We start from the raw sequence: 22,920 nt of genomic DNA, 5'->3' as shown, positions 1-22,920 counted from the left end.
AAACTCCCTTTCAGAGAATGAGAGGAAGTCGTCTGCGGCTGTTGCCTTACTTGGTGGCTGCAAATCCTGTGAACTATGGTCGGCCTTGCAAGCTGTCCTGTGTGGAAGCTTTTGCTGCAGCTTTTTGCATTGTTGGTAGGCTGTAATGTGTCCAATGTGAAATAAGTTAGCAGCACCCTTAGTAATTCAGAAGAGATGATCTGTCGTAGAATAATAAGAGTTTGGAATCAGGTTGTCTTGCTTTTGTTCTGGGTGCTTGTATCTGGTAGTATCCAGGTATTTGGGGGGTATTCATGTCAGCTGCTAAACAGGACACCTGAAACAATCATCCTGGTTTTGTCAGGATGGCCCTTAATGTTACAAAAGCTGTTAAAAAAGGCCAGAGAAAATAGAGCCTGAATCCTTAGGCACGTTTCTCTGGATGAGAGGTAACAACTCTCTGTTACTAGGGTGGGTTCTGGTTAAGTGCAAAAGGAATCGCCCCCTTATGGCACAACTTTTGTGACCACTACAGAGATGTGCTGTACTGCAGAAAAGTCTTCTGAACAGGCACACCTGCTTTCTTACTGAGGGACTTCAGCAGGTAGAACCTAATCACTCATTAGCTGGAAAAAGTTATTTTTATGTAATGCTCACCCAAAGCCTGCAAACCCTTCTTGGGCTCAGTTAGATGGTCCAAGTTGAACTGAAATATGAAAATAATAGTTTATTTAAAAGTCTAAATCCCCTAACACTGAAAGCACACTGGCAAACATCTCACTATCGTGATACCTAAATATGTACTGCACTTTGAAATCTGTGAGCTGAATGAAATCTCACACTGAAAAAGTGATCATTTATTTTCTGGTTTAGGATTCCCAGATCTAGCTACCATTCTTCTACAGAAATTTAAATGGGGCAAGACGTTTATTGACTTGAACAAAAGTCTCTTGGAGAAGTACGCAGCCTGTCATTGCCAGGAAGAAGTACTGAGAGTTGAAAAGGACTTTTTAGCCAGTGTCCAAGAAACAAAAGATGAAGACATAGGTAAGAAAAGCAGACATATTGCACCCATCCTTTTCCTAAGTAATAGCCTTACAGTCTTTTCCTGTAGCCTCATGAAAACACTGGCAAGGTAGCAGGTAGGAGCTTTGCTGAGGTACACTCTTCTGTCTTTAGACTCTGTGTTCTTATAAACAAGTTTGCCTGTTTTTTTTTTTTTCAACTCAAAAAGATGAAAATTACTAAAGCAATTTAATGCTTATAGCAATGTTTTCACATCTGAACTGTGGAGCAGCTGCCCTGATGAAATTAAGAATACTGGAGAACTAAAGAGTAGGAAGATAGTACGATGCTTCCTTATTCATAAGATGTTAAAAGCAAGAGTGAACACACTGGTGGTTCAGGAGACTGCAAGTCAGTTATACATAAGCCTAAGAAAGATCTTTAATGGACATGTTTATGTATTTCCTAATCAAGATATTTAAAAATTACACCTGTAATGAAAATAGCTTATGAGTAGTTTATTCCCAAATTCTTCCAGTAGCTTACTGGTATTTCACTCTTTCAGGCTATATTCACTGGCAAATGCTTGCTCCCATTCAAGACAACACAAAAAAAACCAAATCAAATGTTCAAGAACATATGAAGAGAGCTGCTACTCATTCCTGTTCTCCTTCCACAGTGGGGTTAAGTCCCATAAAACCAGGCCAGGGAATCACACTATATATACTGAACCCCTGAGGGAAGAGGCCACAAAGGGCATGGAAGAGTGGAAAGACTAGAATGGGGGAGCAGGGTTTGGCAGTTGTTTCTCACCTCCTCTGGTTTCCAATAAAATAACTATGGTAAACTTAACAAAAATCTCGACCAGACTCCCTTTGCTTTCCCCTTCCTGCCAGTAATCTCTTAAAATGAAAATTAAGGCAAATCATTAAAATATGCCTTCTTCATTAATGGGTATTTTTTTCCTTCTTTTTCCAGATCCATTTGATGTTGACTCAGGAAAAGAGTTTTCTAATCCAAACAGACCAATCAATTCCCCAGGGTAATGAACTTTCATTTAAATACTATTTTTTTTATTATGATATGTTTTGCTTTTATAATCCTGAAAAATCATTTCCAGAGCAGCAGAAAGTAGTGAAGAATCTGAGGAGGACAAGGTGAGCGTTCCAGATGATGCCACTGAAACCAGTGATGAAAGCGGTCCAGAAGATCATGGAACTTAAAAAGTTGCTGCAACAACAGCCAATAAATCAACTGTTTGAGATGTAAAAAACCTGGACCCCACACACAAATGAACACTCCCCAGCTATCCCAGAGTTGTACCATCCTTTATAAATAGTTAAGTGCGTCCTGTTGACCTGTAACTTGGTGCTTCACAAATGCCTTTCCAGAGGTGACTCTCGGGCAGTGTGTGGGTGCAGAGGTCTGTTTATTCATGCAAAGGTGCCAAGTCAGGCAGTTTTTAGATGATTATTTCTGGAATGCTAAGTGTTATGTAAAGACCCTGAAGGTTAGAAGTTCAAGGAGACCAGCTCCAGTGTAGTTGAGTCTGCACTGGGAGAGGGAATTGTGACAAAAAGGGCCGAGAAGGAGCTCTTCCGGGAGCTTTTTGAGGCACAGAAAGTGGCGCACCTGTGCCAAGGAGGGGGCTGCTTGTGGGCAGGCTGCTCAGGTGCCAGCACCCCCAGCAGCACAGCTAAATGAGGCAGAAACAGCCACACCAAGCAGCAGCCTCAGGGGGGGCTTGCTGCCCACCAAGCACAGAGAGGAGCCGAGTTAATTGTAAACAGTCCCTTCCCAGGAGACGATCCTACCTCCCAAGCCAAGCCTGGGCAGCTGCTTTCCAGCTTTCATACTTCATTTGCAGAATGATTTTGACTGAAAAAATACAAATTTAAAAAAAAAAAAAAAGTGAAAGTTTAATAGAGGGCATAGCAGCTTGACATACATGAAAATAATTTACATAATTTAACTGATTTCCTTTACAGTAGGAAACTCCAATTGCATAGAGCACATCCTTTTCCTAGAGGCTATACACAATCTATGGCAGAAGGCACAGAAGTATTTCTGATAAGCGAGAACCTTTTGAAATCCCCAGCTGCTTTCTTCAGACAGCTTTTGTTGCCATTTGTATCAGTCTACTGCTTGCACTGTGCCCCTGTGGTTGCACCAGGGTGCTGATCCCTTTATGCACAGTAAGCAACTGGTCTCTAGCTAGGCAGCATTCCACTAGCTGTTTAAAGAACTGATAAAGCTGAGTAGGGGTCCCAAAGGGCTGCCTTCATTTTGAGAATGGAAACACGGAAAATAAATGAAGGCAACATCTAAACAAAGGTAAGTGTAGCATCACAGGTCTTAACAGGACTTGCACTGAACTGTGTTCAGAGCCATTTGAAGGGGAGCATTTTAATGAAGATAAATGAAACAAAACCCTTTATATAAACAGTTTATTTACTCTAAACAGCAACACAGACAACGCCATATAAACACAAAGGAAGTGATGCAGAGTAAGGATGCTGGCTGACTTTGGATCTCAGAGGCTCTTAAGCAATTACAACCTAGTTTCTGAAAGATAGAAAAACAAATTCAGGGAGGGAAGGGGGTGGAGGGCATGATTTTCTTTTTCATACAGCCAGCTAGAGGCTAAATATAGTTCTAACATTTTAAAGCATGCCTGCATCAGATAGCAAAGTAACTAGAGATACTAGTGAATTTATAGAAGTATAAAAGTTTATAATTTTACAGCAGTCGAAATACTGACATCAATATTAAAATAAAAGCAAGTTTTACATAACAATCAAAAATACAAAAGACTGAAGGAAGAGACCCTGTATGAAAAAACTGGGGGCAATTCAGCAAATTTAGAACTGTATACAAGTGGCGAATATGGAAAATGGCACACATACAACCCCCTCCCCTAAGTGGATATTAATTGTACATAGCAACATTAGATTTTGCAAAAGTTTTGTAAACAAGTTCTTGCCAAACCAATCCCTTCCTTTTTAAGATGCTGCATGACAGATGCTTATGATGGTGCAAACTTCTTGGCTTGTGCTCGAACCCTCTTTTCATATTCCACTCTGTTTTGGCTGGATAGAAGAGAGACAGTGTAATTACAGCTTGTGAAATCAGAAGCCCTATTACAGGGTTATTGTTCTACTTATCTTCGATATGAAACCAAGTCCTTGTTGAAGGCAAACCCATCAGATAGGAATTCATTGAACACTGCAATACATTAGAGGCTTTTCTGGACCGTTACTCTGGAAGTAAGGTACAGCTTAACTAGTTACTTCTCAGACTTCACCCACTGTCAAATCACTGCACTGACTTCGGACCAAGCCAATCTCCACCAACATCCTTGTGCTTGCTCTCTCTCAAGCCAGCAGCACCTCACACCCAACCTTTCTTATCCACCTGAAGTTACCACTCTCCACGTTAGGACCTGAAGTCCTTAACAATGAATTCCAATGTCCTAACAGCACAAAAGGGTCAATGAGAGCAATTCACTGACAGTGGATTTTGCAGGATTTTAAAGTATCATCTTCACTGCTCTGGGAAGAGAGGGGAAGATGTCTTCAGAAACAGAAGTGACAATAGTGAGGCCTCTCACTGAATCCAAGATGCACTACCTATCCCTATGTTTCCTTTTCACTAGCATCCTGCAAGACATTTTTGACAGCTTGCAAGTGAAGTTTCCCAAGATGCCATGTTTCAAACTTGGCATACTCCTGGAGACTTGTTCTCCTGTCCAGAGTGACAATTACACATCTCCAACTTGGTAATTATTTCAAGTGGCTGTCAATGCCAAAATAATTTGCTTAAAGTATGTTTGTCCTTTAAAGGTTCTAGATCAGCCATCCATTTTTAATCTTGACAAAATTTTAAGATTGAGCCTTATTTAAAAAAAAAATACAAATAGAGTCCTTTCAAGCTCACAAATTATCACCTTTCTCAACCAGTGCAAACTTCATTCTGCTAAAGCTACAAAGCTTCCTGTGCTTTTTAACTCCTTGTTTCTAGTTTTCACAAAATGCCACATACTTCCTGCAGAAATCACAGCAGCTCTCCTTTATTCTTCAGGCACAAGTGCTTCTGGACAGGATTAAGTTACTCCTGATGAAGGGAACTTGTCATCTAATTTGGTCTCCTCTGCTGCTGAAATCATTATGCCCCATCGCACCTACTCATGGCCTGACTGAAGGAATCTTCACAAGTATTACTGCTGCAATGCTGTTTGAAGCTCCACTAACCTATTCACCATGAAATCACTATTTTGTTCAAGTCAAACAACAAGCTAAGCATCTTCACAGGACAGAGTCATGAAGGTTAAGAAAATAACACTCTCATTCCTAAAACATTCATGTGTTACACCGAGTTACAGGCAGCTGTAAGCAACAGGACAGCTTTCAGGCTGAGAGGCAAAGCTACTTACCAGTAAATTGTGTACGCCTCTGCTTGAGCTGGGTCTTGAATATTTGGTTCATTTAGAAGTTCTTGTATTCCTAACAAGATCTAGGGAAGAAGGAATAGAAGACACATAGGCATACATACTACTAACAGATATTCCATTAAAAAACCTTTAGAAACCAACTGTAGAAACAGAGCGAGTATCTGACATTCAATGCCAATCAAAGGGCTAAGAATGTGTAAGTACAATTAATGACCTGTTTAATTGTGATTGCTGGCCTCCAGTCCTTATCTTCCTCTAAGATGGAGAGACACACTGTGCCTGAAGGATACACGTTTGGGTGGAATAATGGTGGCTCAAATTTACCTGATGAAGAAGAGAGAATTACTTGCATGGAACACTAAGACCAAGATCAGGGATTTGGTTTAGATTAGCGAAACAAACAAAGAAAACCAGTTTCTAAAGCAGACAAGTCTGAGACCAGAAAAGGACCTTTCAAAAACTTAACAAGGAAACTAAGTATCCAAAGACAACTGTTGTACACAGTATCAGGAGAAAAGCAGACCCACATTTTGCAGCACGTCAACGAAAACGTTGATGAACTTCTTAAAATTATTTAAGTCCTTGCCTTCTGAGTTCTTGGCTTCAAGACCAATTCAGGATTATGAACATTAAGACAAAATTAACATTAAGAAAGGGATTTAGCCTAACCTGTCAGCTTCCAAAGAGTGCTGATCAAGCAGCAAACACTTTAAGTGGTCCTTTTGTCAACTTTGAGGAAACCCACACAGGAATCATCCTACCCTCACAGATTTGTTACATCAAGCACTTAACTCGTTTAATCAGAGCTTTCTAAATGGTATGTGGTGGGCAAGGAAAAAAAGGCAATTTGCCTTTTTAAAAAAATTAATAACCATTCACAGAACCTGATGGAGTAGTTGAACACTGCTCTAATAAACCCATGCTGCTTAGTCATTTTACTTACATTTTGGGGGTGAAGAAGGGTAGTCGTCCTTGAAAAGCATCCGTAGTTTAAATAAGCCACCTTCCCACGGTGTCTATAAAAAGTCAGAGTTCAGAATACAGCAAGGAAAAGTCAAACTTGTGGGGAAAAAAGCTCACCAAGAATTGTTTATGAGGCAAAGCACCAGACATCCTTCTGCCACACAATACGAAATAGCTGTCCTACACACTGTCAAGACAGAGACAAGGAGCTGAAGAAAGAAAACCCTGCTTTTCCTCTTCATTACAGCTAGGAAGTGTTGCCAAGTCATCAACAGTTGAAAATAATTACATGGACAAGGAAAATTTCCATTACACATGAACAGAATACACCTGAAGTTTTACATGATGCACACATAACAAGGAAGGGGCTGCTATGTCCCACTTAAAGGCTTTAAGTCCAAGAAGATAGGATAGGGATACACTCCTTAAGTACGTGCATGCAAAATGTTTCTGTTCTGCCTCACAAGAACATGGCCAAGAAAAATCTGAACAGCCCTGTAGTCCTGCTATAGTTAATATGAGGTTCACTAGTTTAACTCTGGCCACATTGGTAGCATGTAGTTGCTGAGATTTCTTCTTTTTGTGTAACAGATACTCTAAGAAGCTTTTTATCCCTATCAGAAAGTGGTATGAGCACTTAGAAGCAGTTCCAATACTACAGAGCAGACCTTATTTGGTCTGAGAGCTCTACTCAAAACAATCATCTAAACACAAAGGACAAAAGCCTGTCTTGAGTATGTACTTCCTTGTCATCTTACTTGGCAATGGGGAGAGAAGTCCATCTTCTGACAAACTGATTCTGCTACGTGTATAAATACAGAAAAGTTTAATGTATAATGTAAAATTCTTTCCCTTGTTATGGAAACACTGCAATGAAAAGTTAAGTGGCAAGTTCATGCTTTAAAACAAACTGGAGTAAAGATGTTTTCACATCTTAGCAGCAAAAATTATCAAACCTTATCCTCAGGGAAAGACAAGTATGCTTGACAGGTGTGTTTGAAGACCACCTGAGGAGGAAATCCCTAATTCTTTCCTAGGTGAATTATGTCATGTTTAGACGAAGAGAAAGGAAAAAAGACCCACACCAAAACAGACCACCAAAAACCCCAATCCCCAAAGAGAAAATGCATTCCACTGTCACTGGTATTTACTGTGCAAAGTCTCAATCTAGAATAGGAAAAAATGTGCAATGGAATACTTAGATACTGAGTTTTTAAAAGCAGAGAGTTTTCATTATATTTGCTGTAGTGGATTTAAAAAACTTTGTTCTGAACAGCTGTAGTCAAGTTGTCAACATCCAGGAAGACATTTTCCATACCTTCTCAGAGGGGACAAACATGCCCATTTTCATGAGAGGAACCTTTTGACAGAATAAACTTTTCCTATTTCATTAGATTTCAGCCACAGGGGAAGACAGATAAGCTTTCAATAATTTCTTCAGGTAGACCACCAGAACAGCCAAGAAAAAGCTCTTACTGCCCTTCTGACAGAGCAACATACCTTATAGATGACAGATACTCAAGAGCCTTACTAAGAGAACAGCATGACAGCAGTATCAAGATTATCTTGCCTTACTGGACAGGCTGCAGATATTCTTCAAGTCAAATTGCAGGTAGCTAACAAGTGATTTGCTGCTCCAAAAAATGGAGATATCCAGCCCAGGACTAACATCGCTTTGCTTCAATTTTTGATTTGGATGACAAGAAAGCATTTTGAGGGTTTCTACTACTCATCCATCTTAAAGGAAGCAGATGCAGTTTGGTGTGCCTCCAAACACAATAGCAATAGAGAGAAACTGGCTGGCCCGGCTGGTGAGCAAGGCATGCTGCTGCTTGTTAAAGAGACGGCATTTTTACTGGAGTGAAGTTTTTAAAGGAACCTCTACAAGGAACCACATGAGCATGAGTGGTGTGATGCGTTTTCTGATAGGCAAGAAGTTGGCTTCAGGAGTCTTGTTCACTCCACGTTGTGGGTTTGAAAATGTTAAGGCAGTACCATGAAATTTTCACATGGCACAAGGATCTCACTGAGTTGTTTAAAGATGGCATCTCAGCAAGTGCAGATTTGGTTATTATGAGGAATAATCTTGCTCTGTCAGAACACAAGGGGATGAGTTTTTCCTCACAGTTGAATTTTTAGTTGCTTCTTCAAGAACTAACTTGAGCTGTGTGGATAATTACCAAAGTACTAAGCTAAAAATAATTATGATTGTAATTTGATTTAAATAATTTATACCAGCAACGCAATGTTCAGCACTGAATTGAGACAGCAGTACAGAATCTGCAGGGCTTGCCTGTGTGCTTTGTCTTCTCAGAATCGAAGGAACAATCTTAAGCGGACTTAAGCAAGTTGGCAAGAGGCAGTAGAACAGGCAGAACAACAATAGAAGGCCACATCCAACGTAAAACACTAAAACCACCAAGAAATTAATAAGAAACTGCATCCACTGAATTCAAGAATAATCTCTGTGCAAGTAACACAATGAAAAATAGAAACAGGATTCTGCTCAGAATATTACAACGTCAGTGTACAAAAATCAAAGCAGCTTCATGCATTAATGATCGTTCCCACGTCAAAGTTTGCATTTGCCCTATCCCCTAGAATCGGATCAAGATGACAAATATAATCAATTACGGATTCTAACATGGGAAAAAAAGATCTGCATTTTAAGGAAAAGGACCCAGAAGCACAACTGCAGTCAGATAGAAGGAAACAATGTTAGAGTTATATTCTTTTTTTTCTAATACAAAGAGAAAACTGAACAGAAGGCAATGAGATCTTGAGTTGATAATGCAGAACTTTTTTTTATGAAATCCAAAAACTAAAAGACATTACTACAGCACTTCTGTAGGACTGAGAGGCTGCACTAGTTTTGGACAAAAAAAAAGGAACAAGTAGTTAACTAGCAGAGGCAACATTTTGCAACTATTGATCTGCAAGCTTAAGGGCTTAAACCAGCATTTATAACGAACAAACATCACAATAAACCCTAGCGTGAAGCAGAAGACAATCTCAAGTTTGCTCAGTGCTGGATTCTTACACACTCCTTTGGAAACTTTTACTCTCAAGGTGGTCAGTTGAACAAGCTCGTGGTGTGTTTTGACCAAGATCCTTCTGAGCCCACTCCTCCTGGATTCTAAAGCAGCACCAGGATCCAAACACTCCTACTGAACTATGTGCAAGTTATACTCCCAGTTGTCAGTGTTACACATGAGCAGACTTTATGTCACTTTGCCGTAAGTGAGGTGTTAGGACAACAGTGAATCTTACCCCTTTCTTTCCTGGAATAGCACACTCCCAGTTCATTAGATTCATTGTGCCATCTGGGTTTTTTGTAGGTACTGCTACAAATCCCTGAAATGAAGGCAAAAAAACAAGTGGGTGAGCTTTCAGAACGTGTACTTGGAATAGTTCATGAGGTACTTTATTTTTACACAAAGCGATTTCTTTTTGCACTATGCAGTTTCAGGCTTTATTTTTTATTTACAAACAGAATTTCTTTCTTTTTAATCAATCAGGGTAAAGGAATGAATCGTTATCAGAGCACCAAAATAACTGCAGTCACAAATGAGACAGTTCTCATACTCACAAATGGATGATCTTTCCTCCAGGCTTTTCTCTCCTGTGCGAGTCTGCTAAGAGCTATGCCAGACATATTCAGAGTCCCTCTAAAACAAAAACAATTGCTTTCAGTATAACCTTTTCCGTATAAACACCACATTATATTACCTGTTGATAAGCCCTGCTCTCAGAAATATTTTGGCCTCTGATTTTCAATCCTATAGCTAAGACATATTTTTGCACACCCTGCAGAAGCTAACGTCGGGAATAACATCCAATTCTCCATGTCAACACCTCTTAGTTACTGGACTTGCCCTACAAAACACTATCCCCACCCTGTATTTTCTGCTAGAATCACAACTTCAAAACAACTTTGACAGTAGCTTGACAATACAAACACTACTGGCAGTGGGAGAAGTGTCCAGACTCGCCACTTATGCCACTGCTAAGTGCATATTTATCTCCTAACTACACAGCAAAAGGTTTGGCTTTCTTCTGCAGACAAGCACCTGTACTGTTCCTGTTTCTGGCAAACAGGGGAATAGGAAATGTTATTTTTAGACTGTAAATTCCCTTTGAAAGCCAGGACTCTACACAAAAGCAACAGAAGCACAGAACCCAACCAAATTACCTCAATTTTCAGTGATGCCACTGTTAACTATCAGACAGCAGCAGAAACAGAGAGCACTACAGAACTGAGCTAAGGAAAAGACAGGGGCCTACTCATTCCACAAGGCAAGATTTCAGTTCCAGTAGAAACTGAATGATCTTTCTGTAGCTTCACTGCCTTAGCAACAGAGAAGCACAGTGACTGAGATTGTAGTGCGCACACACACTGAACACAGGTCACCACTGCAGGTGATGCAAGAACAGTTCCAGACATGTTTGCATCAGAGTGGTGTTCTCACATTCAGAGGAGGGTCCTCCATTCACCAAGAACAGCAGCCAAAACAAGCTTGTCAAATTGCATCTAAACTCAGGATTTCACATGCCACATGGTCAAGAACTCCAATGAAGACTTTTAATCCTCCTTCCTACTGCATTTCTACCCATTTTATATAAGAGCTGATGCTTAGCAGTTGGGAAAGTGCATTTGTTCTCAACTCCACACATAGCCTTTATGACAGCCAGGAGAGTAGAATTCTTCCACTAAACTAGCTCACAGATATATGAAAGCAGGATTACCACTCTATTAAAACAAACATCTAAACACTGCAAAATGATGCAAAACTCATGTTCTATTAACATGCAGAGGAGGTGCAAGAGTACTAAAATCTACTACCATAACTACATAGACTGTGGTTCACAAAGATCATAGAATTGTTTCAGTTGGAGATCATCTCTAAGATTTTCATGTCCAACCATTGACCCAATACCACCAGGGCGACTAAACCCTGTCCTTAAGTGCCATGTCCATGTGTTTTTTTAAATGCCTTCAGAAATAGGGACTCTACCACCTCCCTGGGCAGCCTGTTCCAACCTCTGACCACTCTTGCAAAAAAGAAATTTTTCCTCATCTCCAATCTAAACCTCCCCTGGTGCAACTTCAGGCCACTTACTCCGGTTCTACCACCTGATATTAGGGAGAAGAGAACAACCCTCATCTTACTCCAACCTTTCAGGGAGCTGCAGAAAACGAGGAGGTCTCCCCTCAGCCTCCTCTTCTCCACAGTAAACACCTTCAGTTCCCTCAGCTGCTCTTCACCAGACCACTTCTCCAGACCATTTGTTACCCTTCTCTGGACCCTCTCCAGCACCTCAATCTCTCTTATGTGGGGCACCCAAAACGGAAGCCAGTACTCAAGGTGCAGCCTCACCAGTGCTGAATCCAGGGGCACCATCACTGCCCTGGTCCTGCTGGCCACATTTTTGATGATCCAGGCCAGGACCCTGTCAGTGTTCTTGGCCACTTGAGCACACTGCTGGCTCATCTTCAGCTGCTATCAACCAGCACCTCCAGGTCCTTTTTTGGTGGGCAGTTTCTAGGCACTCTGCCCCAAGCCTGGCGCATTCATGGGGTTGCTGTGACCCAAGCACAGGACCCAGCACTTGGCCATGTTGAACTTCATGCAACTGATCTCGGGCCCACTGATCCAGCCTGGCCAGATCCCTCTGCAGAGCCTTCCCACCTTCAGCAGGTCCACACTTCTCCTTAATTTCGTGTCATCTGCAGACTTGCTGAGGGAGCCCTCAATTCCTTCATCCAGATCCTTGAAGCTTGTTTTAACAAGCTCACCCATTCATGCTGTGCCCCTTAGCATGATCTTCATGCCAGAAAGATTTACCAGGCACTGACCTGTCTCACGTAAGTTCATCTCAGTGTTCATCTGCTATACCCTTTAAATATTATTAGACAGCACACTTCCAATTTAAGTATTTACACATCATCTGAAGTGCACATACTGTAACTAAAAGTCTTTAAGAGCACCATATTAAGAGCTTCATGCAGTTCCTAGGAGGAGGAATTGTGAAATATCAACTGTCCTAACTTTTTTCCAGTTTTGTATGAATGGCCATAATGCATAATTTAAACTTCAAACCAGCAATTAAATTCATGAGAAATAAAGCTTTGTGAAAGGGACCATTAACACTAAGTAAACATGAACACACAAAAATGCCACGTGCACTCCAATATTCCTCCAGTATTCCCAACACATACATCTGTATCTTGGTTAAGCCAGAAGATTTGCATGACTTAGTCAGTATAAACTATACATCCCACCCCAGGTTTTAGTCTGTTAACAAATAGGAGATGTGTAACCACTGAAATCATACCATAAGAACAAAAAGACTCTGCCTTAACCAAATTATACAGGAAGCCTGTGCCCTTGCCACAGATGTAAATAACCTACTGAATCTAGAGAGAGGTTCAGGTCTGCCGTTAGCAACCAGCGCACGAACGTGGTACTTCCACAGTCATATGAGACCCTTTCTTGTGCTTATAAACCATTCAAATATTCTTGGATGGTTTAGTAACTCAGCTACCTTTTCTGCCAAGAAATACATTGCAGGATGCTTTCAAATACATAAACTGCATTTCCTGGGGCTAATAGCCAATTAATTGCATGCACGTCAAGGGAAATACCAACTTCTCAGAAGGTGTGTAAACAGTGAACATCCTACAGAAGATTACCAATCAAGTGACTTTTTAACAGTAAAAAAACCAAACCAGTTTTCAGGCTCTGTATCCTGCTTGCTTTTGCAGCTGGATATGCACTAGACTGTGCTCTAGTAAATTAAAGATTATGTTCTGTAAGTATATTTTCAAATCTTGAGGCACTGGACTTCGTTAAGCACTGGTAGAGTACATCCAAAATTTCAGTGTACCACCACCAAGTAGAGACTGGAGACCAAGATGACTGAAAGTACACTTCAAAAATTAAGTCCCCATTCAACCTATCAACAAATTGCCAATGTATTTATAGACTCTCAAGTGGCTCTTCAGTAAATGAATTTAACTTTAGATTTGCTGGAGCCTGAGAGGGCAAACAGAGATTGATCATCTCAGTATGTATTTTGCTCTCAGAAATTATGGAGCAGCAGAAGGAATGAGGTATTAGTCAGGTATTAAGCCTGAAGATATGGTATTTCCAGTGCTACTTCTATCTTCAGTATTTCTTGTCCATGGTTTGTCTTTTTTTTTTTTCCTGTCTCCTTTAGAACAGTGGTTTGCCAAAATATCTGTATGTCAAGTTTAGCTCTTGTGAGCTGTTGAAATGTTTCTATTAACCACAAATAGTTAAAAAAAAAATCAAACAAAAAAATCCCCAAACACCCCAGTTCTTAAGTGCTCAGTTGTTTGGGTTTTGGTTGGTTTTCGTTTTGGGTTTTGTTTGTAATTTGTTTTCTTCCCCAGAGAAATTTACTGCTAATGAACAGAATTAAGTCCCAGTGCATTCATGCACTGCATCACTGGAAAGAACACAAACTCTGGCACCACAGGGAGTATATCAACCCTACCTTGCAGGGGCTACATAAGCCTACAAGGCCAGTCTTCACATTTTGTTTGGTTTTAATCCCCCTCAAACACAGCCCAGCATTAAGAGGCTGCAATGTCCCTCTACTGCTATCAACTCAAGAGAAAATTAACAGAAACTTCCAAATTTTTCTCCATAATGTGCCTCTGATGCTGTTGCTACTACCTATTTTGGGGGGGAAAGGGGAGGCACAACACGAAACCAGCACTGATGATGCACGCAAACTTTGTGTTACATCACAGATCATCTCATCCTTCCATACCCTCTGACTGCGGGGGAAAAAGGGAACCTGCTTCCAAACACAAAATGCAAGCCTTGCAAAGAAGCAATCCTGTGCCACAGAAACAGTGATAGCACCATTCTAACCCCTGACAAGTCTGTAAATACATCAGCAGCATGCTGTTTGAGTCTCAAGAACTTTCAACAGCTCTTAGTAATTCCAAGCAGAAAAAAGGGGAAAGAAAAATCGTGAAGACTGCTAGCCTTACGTTTTCACTTTCCAGGTTAAATACTGACACAGGAAGACGATACCATTTGTAGTAGTTTGCTCGAAGACTACACAAACTTTACTTTTCAGAAGGTGGAGAAAGCCAAGGGCTTGTGTTTAATCAAAGCACGCCAATTCTAAACTGGAATAGCAAATCTCCTCCTGCCTGCGGCATGAAAAAGGTAGAAGAGGCGGTACTAGCCGGACGGCTACCCGCGTCGCCAGGAGAGCAACAAAAGGAGCCGCGCGGCAATGGGTCTCGGTGCCCGACAGGCCAAGCAACTTCGCCTGGAGGGGCCGCGGCAGGACCGAGCACTGCCCGCCCCTGCCGAAGGCCGCCGGTCTTGCGGGCCCTGCGAGGGGATCGGGGCCAGTGTCTGAGGCCTGCACAGGGGACCATGGAGTCCACCCGCTGGCTCCTGGGCAGTCACTCACGGGGGCAGGACTGCTTTGCGCAGGCCCGGTGGTACCCAGACCTCCTAAGCGAACTCGGCCGGCGGCGACCGAGACCCTCCACGGCTACGGGAGACGCAGAACCCGCTCCAAGTGAGCAGTGATGCGCCGGCGGGCCCGGCCGCGCGGCCGCGCAGAAACCGCCAGGCCCGCACATTCCGCCGCTGCCGCTTCCTTCGCGACACAAGAGACGAGCGCTAACCCGGGCCCCCGCCCTCCCCGGGCCTAGGGCTACCCGCGCGCCACGCCAGGCCCCGGCTGTCCCAGGCCCCGCGCCCGGCCAGGCCTCACCGTGATCGGCCGCAGCACCCGCGCGTGTCCCGGATTGAAGCAGCAGCGAATGACCCGGATGTTCCCGACTCGGCTCCCCCCCACCCCCCACCTTTGTCTCTGGTCCGGAGTTTCCCTCCCTCTTTCCTCGGTGCGGAACGTAGCACTGCTATGTCCCTCAACCCGATCCGTCCGTGCCGCTGCGCCGGCGCGATATGACCCCAAATACGATCCGTCCACCACACTTCACGCATCTTCGCAAAATAGGACCCAGAGGTGGCCACAACAATGCCTGAGCATGGAGCGCAGGAAAGAATCCCAGCAAGGCTCTCGCAAGTGCAACCCCTCCCCTGTGCCCCTCAGCTCCCACAAGCCTCCGTCGAGAATATGACTGATTTTTTACCTCGGGCGCTGCGAGAGTCACCTGCGTCCCGAAAACGCCTTGTCCCCCGACGGGCGTTAGCGCGGCTCTGGCAGACCGCGCCTGCCGCGGGACGCGCTCGAGCCTAGCCGAGTCCCACCCCCTGTGCCCAGCCGGGTCGCTGATTGGAGAGCGGCGGCGCTGCCCCTGGCAGTGATGGGCAGCCGGGGGAGCCCGTCAGAGGGGGAGGAAGGTTGCGCGGCGAGCAGCGCGGCGGGAAGCGGGACTGCTGTGGGGAGCGCAGGGGCACGCGGGGGACTGCGGTGCAGTCCTTATGTCTGTTTAGCCCAAACCTGCTTTTGTTTGCCTGACTTTTAAGAGGCAGCCTCATTTATGCTCTGTAGGGTTTGTTTTCCACTGTTTTGGGGGTGGTGGTGTTGGTTTTGCTTTCTAGGAATGCATTTTTAACAGCATTCAGGGGAGGAGTCAGATTCTGTTCTTGCCTTCGACTTATTTTTGTAATCTTAATGAAGCACAAGATAGTTCGGTCTCCCTTTAAAACTTTTGAAGCAAATACGTACAAAGTGGCTTCTTACTTACATTTCTTACAGTACATGTTGGCCTTACTGCAAAGTGTCAATTTCAGTTAGCTGATTTTTTTCCAGACAAAAGCAGCACTTTATTAAAAAGGAAAAGTACTGGATTCTAAAATACATCCGTGATGTTAGGCAGGGTGTTGTGGGTTGTGTATGCCAAGTGATTAGTTAAAGCTTGGTACATATTTTTTTGTATGATACGTCCATAGCAGAGGGGACTCTTTCCTACTATAATGACCAGCAACAGCCATAGTAAATTCAAAAGAAAACTGCATTAATTACATTCATTTCCCAGTACACACATACCTGAAGGCAGCAGCAAAGACTTATTTCTCCTTTACAATGGGAAAGGTATTACTGCTTTGAGTCACTGCACAAAAAAGCAGCAACATTTTATATCTGGAGTGCTAAAGTAGGAGTATCAGTGACATCACACTGTTCATGTCAACATAACTGGTTTAGAAAAGAAGATTTAACACATCAAACTTTAAAAGGGAAAAAACAGGTTTATTTCATGCAGTTTACAATATGCTAGTGTTATGAAAAGGAGGTTAAAAAAATACCCACACACATTTTAATTCTAGGTTTGTTTTTAAAATTACGGTTTACTGTAACCATCTTTAAATGATTTGGGAAGCCCTAGCAGAATTTTATCCAGGGAAATTCCATGGATTCAGGTTCTTGTCTGTCTGTGCTAAGAGTTTTGGTTAATGCGAAAGCATTAAAACCAGATCAGAACTCAAACTTTGCTGCAGTAAGAACACTTCAGAGATAATGAATTGGCACAAAATTAAATGTTACTGCTAATCCACTATCCAAGAAACAGTATGTTGCATGTATGGCCATTTAGATATTAACAGAAACAGCTGATGCACAACTAATTTTGAGACCACTGATTTGGAAGAGAAGGGGATGGTGGAAAGAAACTAACATCCGTTCAGATGGGTAGATGGGCCTAGAGAGTCTGTGTATAGGAAAGAGATTTTTTCATAGCTAGAATCAGATGAGGCTCAGGACAAAAGCAAGTAGAAATAGCTTCCATTTGATATCTCTTCAGTTTGGTGATCATGTCTCAGTTCCAGGTAGACAGGCTGACAACACTGCCCTTACAGTGCCTTGGCACTTGCTTCCCACTAGCAAGTACACATGAGCCAAGTTAAGCTTGAGTAAAGTTGTGCATGAGCTTTTGGAAAATCTTAAAAGGAGCATGAATTGTGTACATAAATACATTAACTCTTACATTTCAGATGCCCAGGCCTTGAAATCTGAACGGCTGTTGTCAGGTCACAATGTTGGCTCAGCTTTCCAAGGCAAGGACAGCCCCGTCACAAAACTTCCTTCCTTTCCACCCGCCCCCAAAGTAGCAAAGTATCTTTCTTAAAAGTTTCATTCATCATAGTAGTTGTTAACATACAACATCCTAGAGAACCCTTTGGTAGGCCCAGAAAGCTATATTTGCAGCAGTATCTAGTGAGAAATTTATGCCTTGGTAGGACAGCAAAGTTACAATGAAATAATCAAAGACAGTTTCCTGGGGTATAATCTTCCTCACAGTCTCTATATTGCCAGTGCTGTTCATAAAAGGTGTTGGGTTTCAGCACAGGCAATGATGAAGTGGTGGCAAGCATAATGTCCTCTCTAGTGTGTTCCTTGCCATGCTGGACACCAAAAAGTCCAAGCCCCACATACAAACACTCATTCATATCTGTAACTGCTTCAGCCATTTGTAAACATTATTGCAGAGCCTGTGAGTTGAAGGAAAACTAGACAAGCTGCTTTTAAAACATTTTATGTCTCCAGAATGTCAGATGAGCCCTGGAAAGGATTTTAGCCCTTAGCATTTCTGCACTGAAAATGGAAGGAGCTCCTTCTGTCTGACACTCATTAGGTAAACTGAACAATAAGATCTATGTAGCCCTTTAAAGCCTCAGTTCAGTAAGAAGCCTTTAAAGACAGCTCCTGATTGTCATGAACCCAAAAGAAAAGTTCTACAACACTGAGTTCAGAAAGCCTTCCACTTTTTTTTTCACTTTTTTTTTTTTTTTTTTAAATTGAAGATTTAAACTATTTTAAGACTCAGTAATTCTGCACACAAACCCAGGCAAGATCCTGAGATTGTCCTCAAAGCTGGAGATAACTGCAGTCTAAACTAAAACCAAGTAACAGGCAGCATTCTCAAAACAGTTGTTAGAAAAGGCATTCTCCAATGAGCACTGGAGCTTTTAATCCTACTGTCCTGAGCTAACAGGAACTGTTAAAGGCATAACAAATCTCTTCTCTTTTCAAGGGCCCCACCTTTCAGGGATGATTGAAGAATTTAATTTGAAAAACTTGACAGATGCTTTTGATGCAGTGAGAATAAATTAGGAGAACACCACTCTGATTTTATCGCATCTCTAGTGAACAAAATCCCAGGCTTCATCTCCAGACTCTTTTTCACTTGACCCATCCCCACAACAAGCCCAGTACTTGACTTTTCTCTCAGTACCTCCCAAGGAATGTATTCCAATATACCTGAATGTTTGGACCATACCCACTATACTCCAGTTTCTATGTCGTTTCATTCAATCAGATACTATTGCATTTTTGCATTCAAAAGTTCATTCTTGTAACACTAAACCCCAGTGTTTTGTAATTAGTGTGTCTCTCAAAAAGAGACTGACAGCTCTCAACAACCTCAACAGACGTTCACAAAATACAGTCTCCTGTTCTGAGAAGCAGTTTGCTGGAAACACCATCGTCTTACTTAGCAGACCTCTTCCCTAAGCATGCCTGCAATCAAGTTTGCTCTTGTTTAATCCCCTAGGTTTTATTTTTTCTCCTGAAAACCCCCCACCCTCTCTCAGAGAAAGAGATTGATTCAATTTTGTTATCTCAGGAAACAGTCTTGTTTCTTAAACAACCTTAACCATGCATTCACATTGCTAGAAATTGAGCTACACAGCTGTTGTCTAAAGAAAGGCTGAAGACAGAAGCTGGATGGATACATCAATTTCTTAAAGAAATATCTTTTAATAATACTACAAGGAAGGAAAGGCAAAAGGAACTTTCATCATTACAAGAAACCTAGCTGCATTGGAAGAGAAAATAGTACATTGGCCAAACTTCCTGAGTATAGGATTCTGAGGACTCAAAAGTTTAGTTAAGAATCAGTATCAGCTTCTAAATACAAACAGGTCTTTCACACACAATTAAACTACTGTGGGATAACAAACTGCAATTACCCATAATCCATGGAACTCCACAGTAAGTCAGAGAAAATTTCAGGTAACTTTTTGTCTTTTGTTTAAAAATAAGAAGTAGTATCTATTTCACATTTACTGTGGGAGCTGCTGAGTCAATTTATACTTCTGGACTGTTATTATGGACCAAGTGACACATTTTAGAGGCTTTAGAATCACTTGTTCGTTGCAGATGAACTCTGATTTAATTGCTGCTTGAAGATGCCAGAAGAATTTAATATAAAAATATCTTCTGCAATACAGAGAATTAGCCTCTGACAAAACTTACGGCCAACAATATGCTGTCTCCTAACTCAAAGCAAGCAACTTCAACTTCTCAGTTTTTAAACAAGTTTTGCATTAAGTTTGTCGTGCAAAGGCGTTTAAAGAACATAAGGGAAAATCCACTGAAGCAACCTCTTCTTCCATGGACAACAGGCTAAACTTCACTGGATATTCTTACAGCAAAACAGAAGAAAGTTAAATTGTTCATGGAATTTGCATTTTCATGCAAGACCACCTTGATTAACTGTCATGCCTTGGTATCTCGCCCTTCCTGCTTTATTTTCTTCTGCCAGGAATTCTTCATGCTCAGGATCTTAGATTCTAACTTGGAACACTGTTTTAAGAACAGAGGAACTGTGCAAATCCAGCGTTCATGTCAAAGATTTTTGCAGTATGGCTTTTCAGCTACAGCCACCTAGTGAACCATTAGGCTTTCCATAGTCACGGGCAGCGCTCTTGATCAAATACTCTCCAAATGACAGAAAAGGAACAAAGGACTTTAAACCTCATCCTGCAGGATGGAAGCAGTATTTGCAAAACCTGGTGATATAGATTGAACTCTAATGCAATTGCCTTGTTACTGTAGCTAACTTTATTTGATATTACAAGAGCCAAATAAAAAAAAGTAAAAAAAACCCCAAACTTATTTAGGGATCTAGTCTTAATGCCTTGGAAAAGGCATAGGGTAGCACTTCCATCTATGTGAAAGCCTCATATGTTCACAAAAATTAAAGCAATGATGACATTAGCAAGAACAGGAAAGCAGTTGGTTCAGGTGGTCTCAAACAACAGCATCTGTGAAATAATTTCCAGGGTACCTCCCTACTCAAGTTACCTTTTTCCTCTCCTTTCTTAAAAGCTTTGTGAGATACTGGAGACAAAGTGCAAAATCATTAACCACTCATTTCCCCAAACTTGGCTATGACAGAGGTACAATGTAAATTGGATCGCTGTTATCTCACCAAGAAGCATCCCAAAAAGCATTACACGGAAACTTCTCCAGTGAAAAAAAACATACTTAGAAAACCCACTCTTACATACTCCAAATTTGTTCAGTTTGCTCACTTTGTTACTCATGCTTTGCTGCTGTCATTCTTGAAAATTTCACTTTATGAAATAAAATATTCTGTCTTTTTTGGGTGTAGATAGGAGAGAACAGAAACGCTCGTTCAGAATGATCGCTGGGAAACAGGCATTTCAGGCATTAAAAATCTACAGAGGTCAATGCAGAATCACTCAGTAGAGCACATCAAGAAAACCATCATGGTTGGCTGCAATTCCATAAACGAGGGAGCTCAGAGAATTTAGTGGAGTTGTACTGTTTGAAACCCCAGTGACTGCAGCAGAGGAAATGTTTTAACATGCGGTTAACACAGACAACTGTTCTGCTTGCTTTCAGATACACAAGATAGTCTGTTACTATTGAGGGGCAATTTGGGTGCTAAATTTAAGCTGAAAAATACGGGTGTCTAAAAAAGTATAAAAGTATAAACATTTTTTTTTCCCCCCTACACAATTACATTTTTAATAAATTCAAATTCAGTTTTAACATCTTAAAAAAAGTCAAACATTTTGCGTTGCTGTGGAGGGGCCAGCAGCTTCCCGCACGGACCACGACCAAGTTGCAAAATGCATTACAAACCCTTCAAGCGTAAGCTACGTGGACAAAACAATGAGCCCGTTGCTTAACCTGCTTAGTAGAAATGGTTTTTACAAATTGCTTCTGCCAAACTTTTATCAATGTATAACAAGTCCTTTAAAAACCAAAACCAACCAACCAAAAACCCCCAAGCCACAAGTAGACCTTACCAAGAGTATATGGATAAATTCTGAAATTACTGAGAATGAAAACTGATCTCTTTAGAAGTCAAAACAACCTTGTAGCTTTTTGAAACTCCCTTCCACTGCTTTTGTAAGACAATTAAGCCCGGGCTTATACTGTCAATTTCATTAAGTGTTTTAAAGATGTGCTAAAGATTTTGCTCAAAACATAGTGTATTAAAAAGCTCCAGTCTTGTGTATTAGCCTTCATCAAGGACAAATAAAGCTGCACCAGCAGTTTTCAACCAGTATTCTTTAACAGCACAGTTGAAATGGTACAGAAAGAGAAAGATTGATTACAGGTATCCTGAATGTCTGAAATAATGAAGTTTTTCAACTGGACGACCTTGTGCTCACACTCAAGGTTGATTTGAATCCCAGCCATAGGGACAGTAACCTAAGACACGCCAGCTGTATTACTGTACAGCCTCCAGCTCTTGGAAAATCTCTACCATAATCCAAAGAGTTCAATGCTCAAAGGCATTCTATAAAAGCACAAACACACATGTGAGTACAAACATCTCAGAAGAAACAGAATGTTCAGTTGTTCATTTCACGCCAATTTTGATTCCCCTTTCAAACACCTGGCTAAGACTGGAGCATCACTTTTGCAGGAGACTGGTTTAACAAAAAGAACATCAAGAATAACTCAGGAGGCCATTTTCTCTGAGTTTAGTCTTCCCTTTGGGTATTAAAATACACTATAAATCCAGTCAATATATACACCCCTCCTTGAGAGAAACCCTTTGCCTGTTGTGTAACTTTTTACATGCTAGTTTCAGTTGATCTCCTAGGCTGTCATTACACAATAGATTATGTCACAGAGCCATAAGGAATGTGCAGTATAACACAGTCAGCTGGGGCTGCCACTGACTCTGAAACAACGTAGGCCCAAATATTTGCATTTGTGGGCTGTAATGAGTGTGTGTGTGTAGCACCAATTACATTGTCCTTTAAATGTTTACAACGATTAGTAAGAAAATGTCTCCGAACCGATCAATATTGGGTCATCCAGCACCAGACATTAAGTGCTACATGTCTCAGAGGAAAATAGGAGTGCATGGTCATTTCTTTTCAAATGACCACTGCCAGTCAGCCCACAAGAGAGAACAACCATGCACTACAACCAAAACTTAACAAACACTCCCACACCATCTATTCCCAGTATGTAATCTTGCAATGCTTTCAGCCAGCTGACACCAGCTTATAGGCAAAAACGGTTGAACCCCAATCAACAGAAAATTGTCAAATCAGATTTTTTTCTTTTTTTTCCAGCCAAGTGTCTTCAGTGTGACAATTCACTGTGTCTTGGAATAAAAGAGAAAAAATTGTCACCGTACAATACTGTCTTCACATCCTGGAACCTCGTTCTTGCAAAATCTGAAAGAGACCAATAAAAATTCTATCAATGAAAATTCACTCATCGTCATTCCTAAAGCCTGACGGTCAAAGAACAACATACTGACTGTTTCAAACAACTGATAAAGCATC

The 22,920-nt window shown here is 41.5% G+C and overlaps 3 protein-coding genes across 8 annotated transcripts in view; 1 reads left to right on the top strand and 2 right to left on the bottom strand.

Moving 5' to 3' along the window:
- Window positions 1–17: 17 nt before the first annotated feature.
- Window positions 18–2,711, top strand: TSR3 (TSR3 ribosome maturation factor). The gene is given in 5 exon segments (XM_054180470.1): window positions 18–142; window positions 830–1,026; window positions 1,963–2,026; window positions 2,105–2,198; window positions 2,200–2,711. Coding segments are annotated over 5 exon segments (534 nt in total). The 3' UTR covers window positions 2,254–2,711.
- A 706-nt stretch (window positions 2,712–3,417) lies between these two features.
- On the bottom strand, window positions 3,418–15,660 carry UBE2I (ubiquitin conjugating enzyme E2 I). 3 transcript variants are annotated; one of them, XM_009898910.2, is made up of 7 exons: window positions 15,549–15,660; window positions 9,987–10,065; window positions 9,668–9,751; window positions 6,378–6,450; window positions 5,649–5,758; window positions 5,417–5,496; window positions 3,418–4,073 (listed from the first exon to the last, which is right to left on the bottom strand). In XM_009898910.2, exons 2-7 carry the CDS (start codon window positions 10,050–10,052, stop codon window positions 4,010–4,012), a joined length of 477 nt encoding a protein of 158 aa, XP_009897212.1. In that variant the 5' UTR covers window positions 10,053–10,065; window positions 15,549–15,660; the 3' UTR covers window positions 3,418–4,009. The 3 variants fall into 3 exon arrangements, with proteins under 3 accessions (XP_009897212.1, XP_054036437.1, XP_054036435.1); XM_054180462.1 differs by lacking the exon at window positions 15,549–15,660 and adding an exon at window positions 15,167–15,364; XM_054180460.1 differs by lacking the exon at window positions 15,549–15,660 and adding an exon at window positions 15,258–15,355.
- Window positions 15,661–17,755: 2,095 nt separating this feature from the next.
- KCTD5 (potassium channel tetramerization domain containing 5) overlaps window positions 17,756–22,920 on the bottom strand; it is a 31,925-nt gene continuing 26,760 nt past the window's right edge. For all 4 annotated transcript variants that reach the window (XM_054180456.1, XM_054180457.1, XM_054180458.1 and 1 more), the window contains one exon: window positions 17,756–22,809. Coding sequence is in view for 2 of the 4 variants with exons in the window: in XM_054180457.1 (XP_054036432.1) it covers window positions 22,780–22,809 (30 nt within the window). In the remaining 2 variants the exon portion in view is untranslated. The remainder of the gene's footprint in view (window positions 22,810–22,920) is intronic.

This window comes from Dryobates pubescens, chromosome 4, assembly GCF_014839835.1.
Source record: "Dryobates pubescens isolate bDryPub1 chromosome 4, bDryPub1.pri, whole genome shotgun sequence".
Taxonomy (NCBI): domain Eukaryota; kingdom Metazoa; phylum Chordata; class Aves; order Piciformes; family Picidae; genus Dryobates; species Dryobates pubescens.
Note: the sequence above shows the minus strand (reverse complement) of the source record. Positions and strands in the feature narration are given on the sequence as shown.